General features: G+C 41.6%; 1 protein-coding gene across 2 annotated transcripts; it reads left to right on the forward strand.

The window, feature by feature from the left end:
* Positions 1 to 12: 12 nt before the first annotated feature.
* On the forward strand, positions 13 to 11432 carry tex10 (testis expressed 10). Of its 2 annotated transcripts, none has more exons than XM_061718363.1 (16): positions 13 to 148; positions 424 to 627; positions 727 to 914; positions 1003 to 1329; positions 1422 to 1634; positions 1756 to 2008; positions 2123 to 2235; positions 4578 to 4825; positions 6289 to 6424; positions 7055 to 7224; positions 7812 to 7989; positions 8756 to 8972; positions 10180 to 10260; positions 10402 to 10586; positions 10665 to 10875; positions 10984 to 11432. In XM_061718363.1, the coding sequence occupies exons 2-16, from the start codon at positions 445 to 447 to the stop codon at positions 11104 to 11106; spliced, it is 2826 nt and encodes a 941-aa protein (XP_061574347.1). In that variant the 5' UTR covers positions 13 to 148; positions 424 to 444; the 3' UTR covers positions 11107 to 11432. The 2 variants fall into 2 exon arrangements, with proteins under 2 accessions (XP_061574347.1, XP_061574348.1); XM_061718364.1 differs by having other exon boundaries at positions 22 to 175.
* Positions 11433 to 11468: the final 36 nt, after the last annotated feature.

An 11468-nucleotide genomic window follows, 5' to 3' on the forward strand; every position in this document is an offset into this window, starting at 1 on the left:
AATCAGCCTTAAGGACCCAATCTGCACAACCGAGACCAGCATTGGATCATATTTTTTTGTATGAACTGATAATAGTTATTCCGTTGAAAGTACAGAGTAGATGTTTGATGCAGTGTAAATCTCTGACGGGAGAAGTCGGACCTTTGTGGTAAGTGGATTTCACCAATTTCCCCTGGTAAATGAAAGAAACATCATTTCCATGCTTGATGTTGCGCATGGAGGAGGCGTTAGCCACATGCTAGCTATGGGGTGTAAACGTGCAGCTACTTTGATGCACTTCAACATGCCAAACATGAGTATTCAGAGCCGTACTTCAGCAGGATGCACAGCTCTGCAAAACTCTGGCTGTAATTAACTACTTGTTTTCTTTTTTAAAGCGTATTAACTAATCCAAACTCCTTATGTTTATGTCTGGGAACACAGACAACAGGCAAGTCTGCAAAGATGAAGAGCAAAAAGAAGAAGAGGCAGGATGATTTTCAAAAAGTCAAGCTAAAAGTTGGAAAGAAGAAACCCAAAGCTGATAACGCCACCAACACTAACTTTCGCTCAAGAGGGATTCATCTGCCAGAACAATTAAAAAAAGACTCAAGTGGCCCCACAACTCACAGACAGCTTGGTGTTAATGTAGGTTTAGTTAAGTCAAAGTCAAGTCCAGTCAAACAGTTTGAATTAAATGTATGAATATCTCATTTGGTTTCCATTCTCCCTTTTCTCGTCCCATAGGAGCTGCTGTCTCAGCTACACCATTACAACGCCAATGTGAAACACAGTGCCTTGTTGGGTTTGAAAGAGTTGCTGACCAGTAATCCCTCCCTGTTAGAGCAGCATCTTTCACGCTTGGTATCTGAAGTGGCTGCTGTTCTGACAGACAAGGATGGAAATGTTCGTGTTGCAGCTACACGTGCACTCAGGTTGTAGAAGCGGCTTAGACACTAAGGTAAAGCATACTAAATGTGGTTATGTTGGTGTTTCTAATGCATAATCTGAAACTATTCACAGGTTCATTGCACAGTCCGTGCCTGCAGAACGTGTGGCTCCGTTTTTTCCTCTCCTCAGCGCTCACTTGTCTTGTGCCATGACTCACATCGAAGCAAGCATCCAGGAGGATGCAATGAACGTCCTTGATGTGTTCCTGGAGCACTACCCATCTTTGCTAGCAGCACGGCCTGCAATACTCCTCACAAACTTTTTAGAGCTGATCTCTCACAGACAGAGTAAAACAGCAGCCAAAAAGACTCAGGATGCCAAGGGAAGAAGCTGGACACTGTCAATCAATCCTGACAGGACTGTGACGAGCCAGCAGTGGCGCCTCTCTGTTCTCCTAAGGTATAGATGGGAGGGAACGGGTCAAGTGTACAAAATCGAAATAATCATAATTTTGAAGGCTAACTTTGTTGTATGTTCCACATTTGTTTCAGGCTCGGGCGATTTCTGCAGGCGGTAGTTGAGGAAAGGCCAGTGGGGGAAAGTGATGTGTCTGTCCGAACTGAAGGAGTATTTGTTTCAAGTGGAGAAGGCCGTTTTACACCTCTGAGTGTCAGTTGGGAAGAGCTTGTTTCCAACAAAGTTGGGGTTAAAGTGTTTGAACACTCTGGAACCAAACCATCACCTCACTCCACATTTAGACTCAGGTGTGATACTGCAAATGTTTTAGAAAATTATAAGTAATGATGCTTTTACATGAGCACACTATGCTTTTTTTTTCCCAATATGTGTGTTTAATAATATTTATTTTATTCTTTCACCGAGTAGACCTGAGATGGACTCGGGGGCTAGTATGAGTGAGGGTCTGGACTCAGCTGAGACGGTTCAGAGCTTTGCAGCTACACTTGTACCTCTCCTGCTGGAAGTGTGGGTTGAAGCCAGTGCCAATGACTGCACGTGGAATAGCACAGAGGGTGCTCATCTGCTCACTCCAGAAACGATGTCAGTAATGTTCCAGGTTTTGTCTATACTGCAGCTGCTCAGAAAACTGGCCCCGCAGCAGGAGAACCAGGATGCACTGGTGAGATGAAGCATACACAAATGAAACACAGTTGCTTTCTTTTTCCCACTTTATTTAATAACGGAATTAAATAATTAAAAAGGAAAAAAGAATGATAACATTGTCATTGTTTAGGATGCATGGTTCCGTAAAGAATACCTTGGAAATTTTAAGCAGCACTTCATGAAAAACTTCCCCTATGGTTCCCGGGACACCGCCAAACATAAAAAGAAAGTTGATCTCAAAAGGTAAAAATATAACAAAATGAGTAATCTAACACTCTACCTTCAGTTTTAGTTTTTTGTCTCACTTTTTGACCCTGGTTTGTTTATGTCACATGTTAATTTAACATTTCTGCAGTCTGTTTCATTGCATAATGGTAACTGCTGAGAATTGATAGTATCAGTTAGACATGTTGTTTAATCGGGCTGGAAAAGACTGAAGATGGCGACACTAAGCATTTAAGATTTTAAAAGGTTTAAAAAGAAGAAGCCAGATTAAAAAGAAAATTAAATTTTAGTAATTTAGCTACAGCCCTACTTCAGAAGTCTTCATGTCTAGTAATCTGTTTCAGCTATGTCCCTTCCTTGATGGAGGTGCAAGACCGCACACAGTTTTGGCATATGTTTCACTTCCTTCATTGTTTTTATTTGACCAATTTTTTTTATTGAAAAATGCATACAAAATTACTCATCCATACATTTACATAATTTTCTCCCTTTTGCTTCCTTCCTGCAAAATGAGTACATAGGGACATACATTCACAAATGCAGTTGCTGGGAGGTAACAAAAGTAAAACCTTTGTATCCCTTCCCAATCTCCTCGCAGTGATTTCCTATGAACCTCCGCACCCAGATCTCGCCCCCACATGACAGATAAGATGAAAGAGCCAAGGTCGGCCATGGGGCACCTTTCCTTTTATTTAACTCGTGCTGCCTCCCCATACCAATAAACATGCATGAACGACCCTTGGACATTATTAAGTGAGCATGGATTCCAATCGGGAGATGTAGTGATCTTCATAGAGTAGCGCCCTCTGGGGGTGAGGTGCATCATATGACTATAAGCATGAAAATGTTTGGTCAAATTTTTGTATCACCATGGGCGCCTCCACGTTTAGATACTTATCTGATTGGTCAATGGTGGTCAGTATTTTGTAACATCCCAAATGCTTGATAATACTTTTTGAACCAGCTAATCTCTGTTCATGTTTGGAGGATTTTCACCCATTCTTCTGTGTCGCGGCTTTAGTCATATGAGATTCTCGGTACACCTGGCATAACCTGTTCTATCCACAGATAGAACAGACCTTTGGGTCAGCAGATAGTCAGAGCCATGGCCAGACTCTCAGCTTGTGCCTGTTGAGGTAGTTCTTTGTGGATTTTGCAGTTTCTTTAGAAAGACTTTGCACAATATTTTTACACACTGTATGCTGTTTGATATCAGAATTTGCATATATATATATTTATATATATAGAGAGAGATATTTTATTTTCCCCTGGCAATGAAATCTTTCTGCACTTTTTGTGACAATCATCAATCCACCTGCAAAAGTAACAGTTGTGGAGTTTTTAGGAATCCTGCACCCCTTTTTTCTAAACGTGCTTCTGTTTATTGCAACTAGAAAGATTAATTTAGTCTTAAGTCCACAGGGGTCATTTTCAAGATTTGAGGAAGAAGGTTTTGTAATATCCATCATCACGTTTTTTCTTTCCATTGATTGAGCGCCAACCATAGTCCCTAATAAACTGTTCAAGGTCTTAGTTTGTAAAAGTTACCTTCTAGTTCAAATCTGCTCGCACCCCCAGAACTTTGCTTTGTTATTCTTTCCCCCTTTTTTCATTCTGAGAGAAAGTGAAATAAAAATGTATGCAGTAATTCTTCTTGTAGACATGATTTTATCATCCTCTCATGTTAACTGCTGATAGTCAGGAATTAAGATCTGGTTACTTTTTCATGTAACTTTATATAAGAAAAAATACATCTGAAAATTGATTTTAAGTTAATTTACAGAGGCTGAAATTGAGTTGAGTCATAGAGATGCTGCTGGAAGTGGCTCTTTTTTATTATTATTTATTGTGACGTTTTGCACTTCAGGTTTCTTATTTCAATCTTTTACAAATTTAATCAATTTTTGTTTCACTTGGCTGAATGTTTAAGTTCTACTGACAAATACCTTAGGCCATCAAATACAACGAGATCCTCTGATTATTTCTGTTTCAGACTTTAGTAGCTACATTTTATTTATTTATTTTGTATTGCATTAGTCTTTATTCATCCAACAAGGGGAAAATATTCTCTGCTTTTAACCCATCTCTAGTTGGACTAGGAGCAGTGGGTTGCTATTATTACAGCCCCCGGGGAGGGTTAAGGGCAATCCGTTGACTTGAACCTACACAGGTTAATTGTAATGCACTTGAAGTTTAGAGAAAACCCAAAGCAACTCATTCATTCTTTATGCTTATGCAAATTTTCTGTGACAGGTGGCTGTTTGTATATGTGTCATGATATGAGGAATCTGAAATGAAAACATTTTCACATGCAAAGAATACCAGCTGAGTTTACTTTTATCTCTTTGTCCTCTCCTCAGGAGCAAGCAGAATGCTGCCATTCAAATTCTGACTGTCGAGCCTCTGGCCTTAAATATCACGCTTTGCCAGGTTATGGTGTCCCTGAGCGAGAAGCAGGGTCTCGGTCGAGAGGTGGATGGGGACTGGCTGACGCCACTGAGGACTTTTGTCCGTGACACCTTGAGCAGCGGGGTGAAGCTGAGCTATAGGCAGCTGCACATGCTGCTGGGTACGGTGTGGAAGATGGTGCTCACGCAGAGAAGCAAAGGTAAGAGGCATGAAATTGATGGTATTAGAATAGTTACTTGTTAATGTGTTGGGGCCCATCAATCTCACCTAAATTGTGTTGTTTTTCCCACACCAAAGCAGTTTCTATGTGTTTAAGAATATGTAATGCATATTATTCCACCTTTTTGACCTTAATGTGTAAGTAATGTGCAGCTCTGGGATAATCTTTACCCACTGCAACACTTCTAAAAAGAAACAAGTAAGAAAAAGTTCTGTTCTCAAAATAGATGAATTGGAGAGGCAGTATGTAAAGGTGGAGCACTTTTCCCCTCAAATATTGGCCCACCTGGATATAAGCAAACAAACAAGCACCTTATTGTCACAGGGGTTAGAGTTGAAGATGTCATCATCCACTTTAGTGTGCCCACTCTCATCTGAACACAGCAGGTCACACTGTGAGATTAATGTCCGTTGATTTTTGTAGAGCACCTAATAGGATTCAGCCTGCACTGCTGTGTGACAATCGTACAAAAAAAAAAACGGCAGGTGAATGCTTTCACAATACCTGGATTATTGACTCATTCACAACTAGACCATAGTTTGTGAGGCAGAAGGGAAGTTTCTTGGAACAAGTGCTCACTATATGCACCTCAGCCTGTGCAACTCAGTCCTGTCATCTGCAGAAATACTCCAATGACAGTAATTGTGGTACTTGGTGCCATTGGTGGACAGGAGACAGAATACAGAAAACTGCTTGACACCTTTTACCTTATTTTGTATGTGAATAAGACAAAAAAGAGGATTGTGGATTCTAGGAGTAGCAGGATTAAGCTCAACATGATTTCTATCCTGAGAGAAGTGGTGGAAGGGGTCAGAGGACTACAGATAGCTGGATGTTCACTTGGAAAGAGACCAGATTAGAGGTGCAACACTGATGCTGTCTACAAGAAAGGATGGGGTATGTTATATGGTTTGACAGGGATTAGGTCTATCAGTGTTTCTATCAAGTTGCGTGTTCTATAATCCTTTGGTGGAAAGTGTAGTTTTATTTGCATCTATCTCTAGTGATGGCAGCACGTGACTCAAAGAAACCAGACTACAATGAACAAGGCTGACTTGGTGCTTGGTAAGGGGGGCTATTAGAGCTGATTGTGCAATAAAGAAGGTTGTGTTAGTTGCAAAATGCAGTTGACAATGCTGCCCATCTCACAAACGGACTGTTTTTAGTCTTCAGGTTTGCTGCAGTCCAGTTCAGTAAAGAACATCGTTCCCAACCACAGCCAGAGCCTGAACATTTGTGTCCCCTCAAGGAAATTTAAAGGGAAAAAAAAAAATCCCATAAAGAAATCCTCTAAAAAATGATTTTGTGTAATTGTTGGGCCACAAACTGGTGTGTAGTCGCCATATGGTACTACAGTGATCATTTGAATCTTAAAAATGATTTCAAGGGGAATTTTTCAGTGTGCATTATCTTATATGTTATATCTGTATGTGTTTGTGCAGCAGTGACAGAAGAACTTTTGGCAGCGGTGTATATCTACTATAAGCAAAGGAACCTCCCTCTACAGACAAGATCTATGCTGCTTTCTTTCTACAGCAAACTCTACCTGCAGGAGCAAGGTCATGCACACATTGCCAGGTAACCTGAAGGTTATTCACGACATGCATTGTAGGTTCTTTAACCTCAGCATTTACAGTTATTGTGTGCAGTTAAATAGTTCAGTCATAACCATTGTGTAAAAAAACATGCACACCACTCTGTCACTTAGTTTGGGGTAGCCTGGGTTTGAATACATGTTATGCAGTTGTTAAGATTTGTAGATCATCAACTGTAAATCATGCTGCATTCACTGTACCTCACAAGTGTGAAGAATCTGATTTTTGCTTCACTATTAACTGCAAAGTTTCATAAGGATTTAAATGCTCTATTTGACTTAGATACGATAATCATGCTCTCCCAGTATTTTATTTTCATATCCATTGTAGAAAATCCAGTCCAACCTCTAACTGGCATTTTTCTCCACCATTTGGAAGTTGGAGATTCTGCTTTTCTGTATTTCATTAAATAGATTATACAACATTTCACACTAGTCACCTTTAAAAATAGAGTCACGTAAAAAAGAGAAATGACACTGCAACACGAATCCAACATGTAAATAAGGGAATATTCCTCTTGTGAGACGGGCTCAGTACTGTAATAATATTCAACAGGTGTTTGAATGCCTGGTACGTATAAGGACTGTTTGTGTATCATTCCCCCTGTCTGAAGGAGCAAGGTGCTGTGTCGCTGGCTGGCATCTCTTCCTGTACAGTTGTCCCAGCTGGGCCACCGAAACCCCACGCTTTCTGCACAGCTTATCATTTCCATCCAGGCTGCAGCTTCTCGAGGAAACAAAGACCTTCTCAACAGTCTGGAGACACATGCCTGCAGGCTCTATGGTGAGCACACACTTTTACACGAAAAAATTAGTGGTCATACAGGTTGGAGCTCTGTGTCTAAATGTTCTTCACTATCTAAACTTAACCAACGCATGCATACACGAGAATGTAAGTGAAAATAAATATAACATGTCCACTAGGAGGCAGTATAACTCAAGTTTTCTCCCTAATCTAAGACAAGTTGTAAAACAGCTACAACCAATGCTAGAAGTCTGTCCACATGCACAGCCCAGTGATGGTCAGATATTGAGGCTGGTGTGTGACACAGAGGGCCAGGAGGAGGGGTATTCTGACAGAAACTCCAGCAGAGCCAACAATTCACCATCACAAGACTCCTTTTGTCTGAGGGCTTCTGACATCAGCATGTGCGTCAGAGGCCGACAGAACACCACACACACACACTCACATTATCTACACCCTTCATGTAGTAGTTATATCTTTCTGGCCTCTTTTTAGTCTGTAGCTACAAAAATAGTCTGGTGATCTTGGTTTTATTCTAGTTTTTTCATGTTATAACCCCCCAGAGGGGTGTACTGCATTTCTTTCACTGTTCAATTACAGTGTGCATCTTTGTTTTGTGTGTGAAGATCCACAGGAAGGAGTTGTGGTGCTCTTACCAGCGGAGTCCCAGCAGCGAATGGTGCAGCTACTCTACTTCCTCCCTCAGATATCCCAGTCTCTTCTCTCTAATCTGAGCAGTTGCTGCACGGCTGGACGGATCTCTGCCAGCCTTGCTACCTCTCTGATCCGTATCATACGTTTTAGGTGAGCTTGAAAACTGTCTTTGCATAAGAGACCCCCCAACCACCCCCGTCCAACATGTTGGATGCCTTTGCTTTGGCACTCACGGTCTTGTCAAGCATTTGTGTCAGATACATGAAAAGCACTTTCACAGACCACCATGAGATGGCAGTATTGCACTTTCACAGATTGATATTGTTTAAACTGATCTCTTAACTTCTTGTTGATAGATACTGATGTGACTGCATGTTTGTTATTTATTTATTCATATATGTATGCAACTTACTGTTGGTAATAACAACAGGTTCTTGTCCCTAAGCACCTTTCCCTGTTGTAAAGTCCGACCTTTTTCCCATGTCAGTGGGCCAGTGTTATACAAATTTTGAGTGGAGGGAGTACTAGGTTCATATGGGATAGGATGTGTGCGTAATGGATTTGACACAAAGAGCTCTTTGGGAGGCTGGAATGCAGCATCGTCATGGAGTATTGAGGAGACGGTCTGCATGTGCCTCCCAGGCTTCATAAAACACCCTCTTATTCACACACATTTCCTGCTGTTACAGATCTATCTCCCTCAGGACAAGGAATCATTTTCATAACTGAATTTACGTGCGTTTTTGTTCCGAATATTGTGCTCTTACAAAACGGATCAGAAATAGTCCTACGAGATGTGATAATGCTCACTAAACTGTGAGACAGTGCAAATATGTCATATACAGAAAGATGTGGCTTTCCATGACAGAGTTTGGGTTAATTATTGTATAAAGCATTTGTCGTTGATGCTCTGCAGGTCTTCTCTGAGTGGCTGGTCGGGTGGGAGCCAGGAAGCAGCTCTGCAGGACGTGGACTACATCAGCTTCCTTTTCTCCACTCTCACAGGCTTCTCGTCTGAAAATCTGTCCATCCTGCAGGAGGACGAGAGTGTCCTTCCTCCCACTTCACTTTCACCCCTTTGCCTCTACCCCACCCTGCTGGACCAGTTCACTCACCACTGGGATGTTGTTGAGGTGCACACTGCATTTTACTGTCACCCCAACAGTTATAATCATGTAGCTGTCGTGATCGCCGCCACTCAAAAGTCAATTAGTTGAATTTAAAGTTTTCAGGTGAAAAGGGAAGAAGAGAAGATTTCATTTTGGAAATTGCAGAGTTGATATTCTGGACACAACCGTGATCTTTTAGTCCCCCCTGGTGTCTGTCTGTCCCTCATATAGAGCTCAGAGGGTGGAAGCTTTATCATGGCTCTCCTGCTGAGAGGGGAACCTTTATCGCGTTGCGCAGGTTGGAGATCCATGGTTATCGGGCATAGTGGATATGCACAAATGCTAATGAGAGCCTATGGCATGATGAGAGAGTGACATTTCTGGACAGAAATTACCGTTAACGTAACTATGACCTGGGGCAAATGTGTGTGAGCTAGTGGGGGCTTATAATCACAAATTCCGACCCTCAATTAAGGCCTCAGATCCTGCTTCTCTCATCTCCCTGTCCAAATCAATCACAGGCAAGTGGCGGGATGCAGGTGGGAGGGGGTCGCGTGGAGGTGGGGGGCGGTGGGCAGCATTAAGGAACGGACTGTGTCAGCTCCTGTTCGACTAATGAGACGGGATTGTTTTTAATGACTGAGAGAATGCCAACAGGTGCACCGCTCAGACACACCTCAATTTGATAAAAGGTAATGAGAAATTTGATTTGGATTTCAAGTTAATGAGGAAAAGCGGAGCCTTATTTTTCACCTTTTAAAAGTTGGTGGCATTGCAGCTTTTTAGTCCTGAACTGGGTCTCGCCTCCGTTGCAGCGAGAAGAAAATCATTCATTCAGACAGGAGGCAATAAAACATGGAGGATAAAAGCAGTCTAGACAATGATTTGTTTTTTAATTGTCTCTGAAATATCATCCCTAGAGTTTCATTTCCCCATTGCAATTCTTATTTTAAACATTGTTTAGGAGAGTTGAAGTTTTCTCTCTATCAGAAGTTATTACTCAACATTACACATCAGAAATAAAAAGCGTTGGAACGTGTGAACAAAAGACTTTCATTGTATTTGTTACTCCAGAAAAACTGTCATAGGAAAATTAAACACTGTAATGATTTGTGTGCCTTTTTTTCTTCTTTTCTTTACATATTTCCATGCATAGTTAATAATTCTTTTGTATGTGGTATTTGGAAATGTAATAATATAACTGTTTTATTCATTTATTTTTTTGCTTTAGGAGGTTTGCCACTGTCTGGAAACGGTGGGATCAAAGTCTCAGTGCTTTGATATCTTGCAAAATGGCATTTTCAAATACTTGGTAAGAATGTGTTTTCATTCTTCTCCTGAGCATGTTTTACATTGTCCATCTTAGGGTTGCATTCCTTCAACAGTTGTTGTTTATGCTTCTTTTTTTTTTCCCTCTTCTTCTATACCGGTGATATAATTGTGTTTGTCTCAGATCAAGTTGGAGGTGATTCCTGACAGCTTGGCAGCCGGCTTGCTGAGAGCGGTGTCCAGATTACTGGATCTGTCCGTCCTGCCCATTGAGCCTGTGCTGCGCTTCTTGTCTCAGTGCTGCCTCAGCCTGCTGGCGTTGTTCGTCACTCTGCAACAGGAGGCACCTGCTGAAACCAACCACAAAAGGTGCGTTTTACATGGTCATAGAGGGAATTTGTTGTTCACCACTTTCAAGACCTTTAACGGGTCTTGTCGTGATTACAGGGAGGCCATTTGGGGGGCTTGTGTCACAGCGCTGAGCAGCGTTCCTCGCCTGCTACGGATTGTTCTGCAGTCGATGCGTGTCGGAGATCTGAACGAGGAAGAGCTGCCGCAGCTTGGGCAGATCCTATCGATGCTCTTGCAACACACACCTATCCATAACCAGCTGGTGGCCAATGCTCCTCTGCTGCAGGAGATCATACAGTACCTCACGGTAATCACTGCATACACATTTCAGTGCTTCTGCAGAATATGGACAGAGATTAATATAGTCCCTCTTTTGATGCTCGTTACCTGACTGCCCTTTGCATGTGTGTTTCAGCGGTACCCCCGGGGTGCAGCCAGGGAGCAGTGGCTGACAGACTTGCTTTACTGTTACAGCGTCACCATGGCTCACAGCTCCTCTGCACATCGAGGAAGTATGGGCCTTCGAGACATGTACTAACAGACGCAACCAATAGACGAGTACAGGGTGTGTTGCTCAGTTCATCTTTCAGACATTTAGAATAACAAAAACACAAAAGGTCAGTAGGAACAAGTACATGCAGCAAAACTTTTATCATTATTATAAGTAACCACGAATACTCCTTGTTTATTTTTTTTCTGTCTCAAACTGCCTCTTTTTGGCAATTCTTCTTAGTCTATTTGTTCCGTCTTTGCCTTTTATTTGTGAATTGTTTTTGCTGAAAGTTGGCTCAGAGTTTACAGCGATATGAGTTAACTTTGGATCAAAGAAAAAAAAAAACGGAATAAAGACAAAATAAAGTAAAATCAGAGTGCACTTTGCTTTTTTTAAAGTTATTTTAT

Source organism: Cololabis saira, chromosome 3, assembly GCF_033807715.1.
Source record: "Cololabis saira isolate AMF1-May2022 chromosome 3, fColSai1.1, whole genome shotgun sequence".
In the NCBI taxonomy this organism is placed as follows: domain Eukaryota; kingdom Metazoa; phylum Chordata; class Actinopteri; order Beloniformes; family Belonidae; genus Cololabis; species Cololabis saira.

Bases quoted from the DNA above. Each gene is read 5' to 3' on its own strand.
- tex10 (XM_061718363.1), top strand. From the start codon at position 445: ATGAAGAGCAAAAAGAAGAAGAGGCAGGATGATTTTCAAAAAGTCAAG. The intron at 1,330-1,421 runs GTATAGATGGGA...CATTTGTTTCAG, and splicing joins CGCCTCTCTGTTCTCCTAAG to GCTCGGGCGATTTCTGCAGG. The intron at 6,425-7,054 runs GTAACCTGAAGG...CCCTGTCTGAAG, and splicing joins GGTCATGCACACATTGCCAG to GAGCAAGGTGCTGTGTCGCT.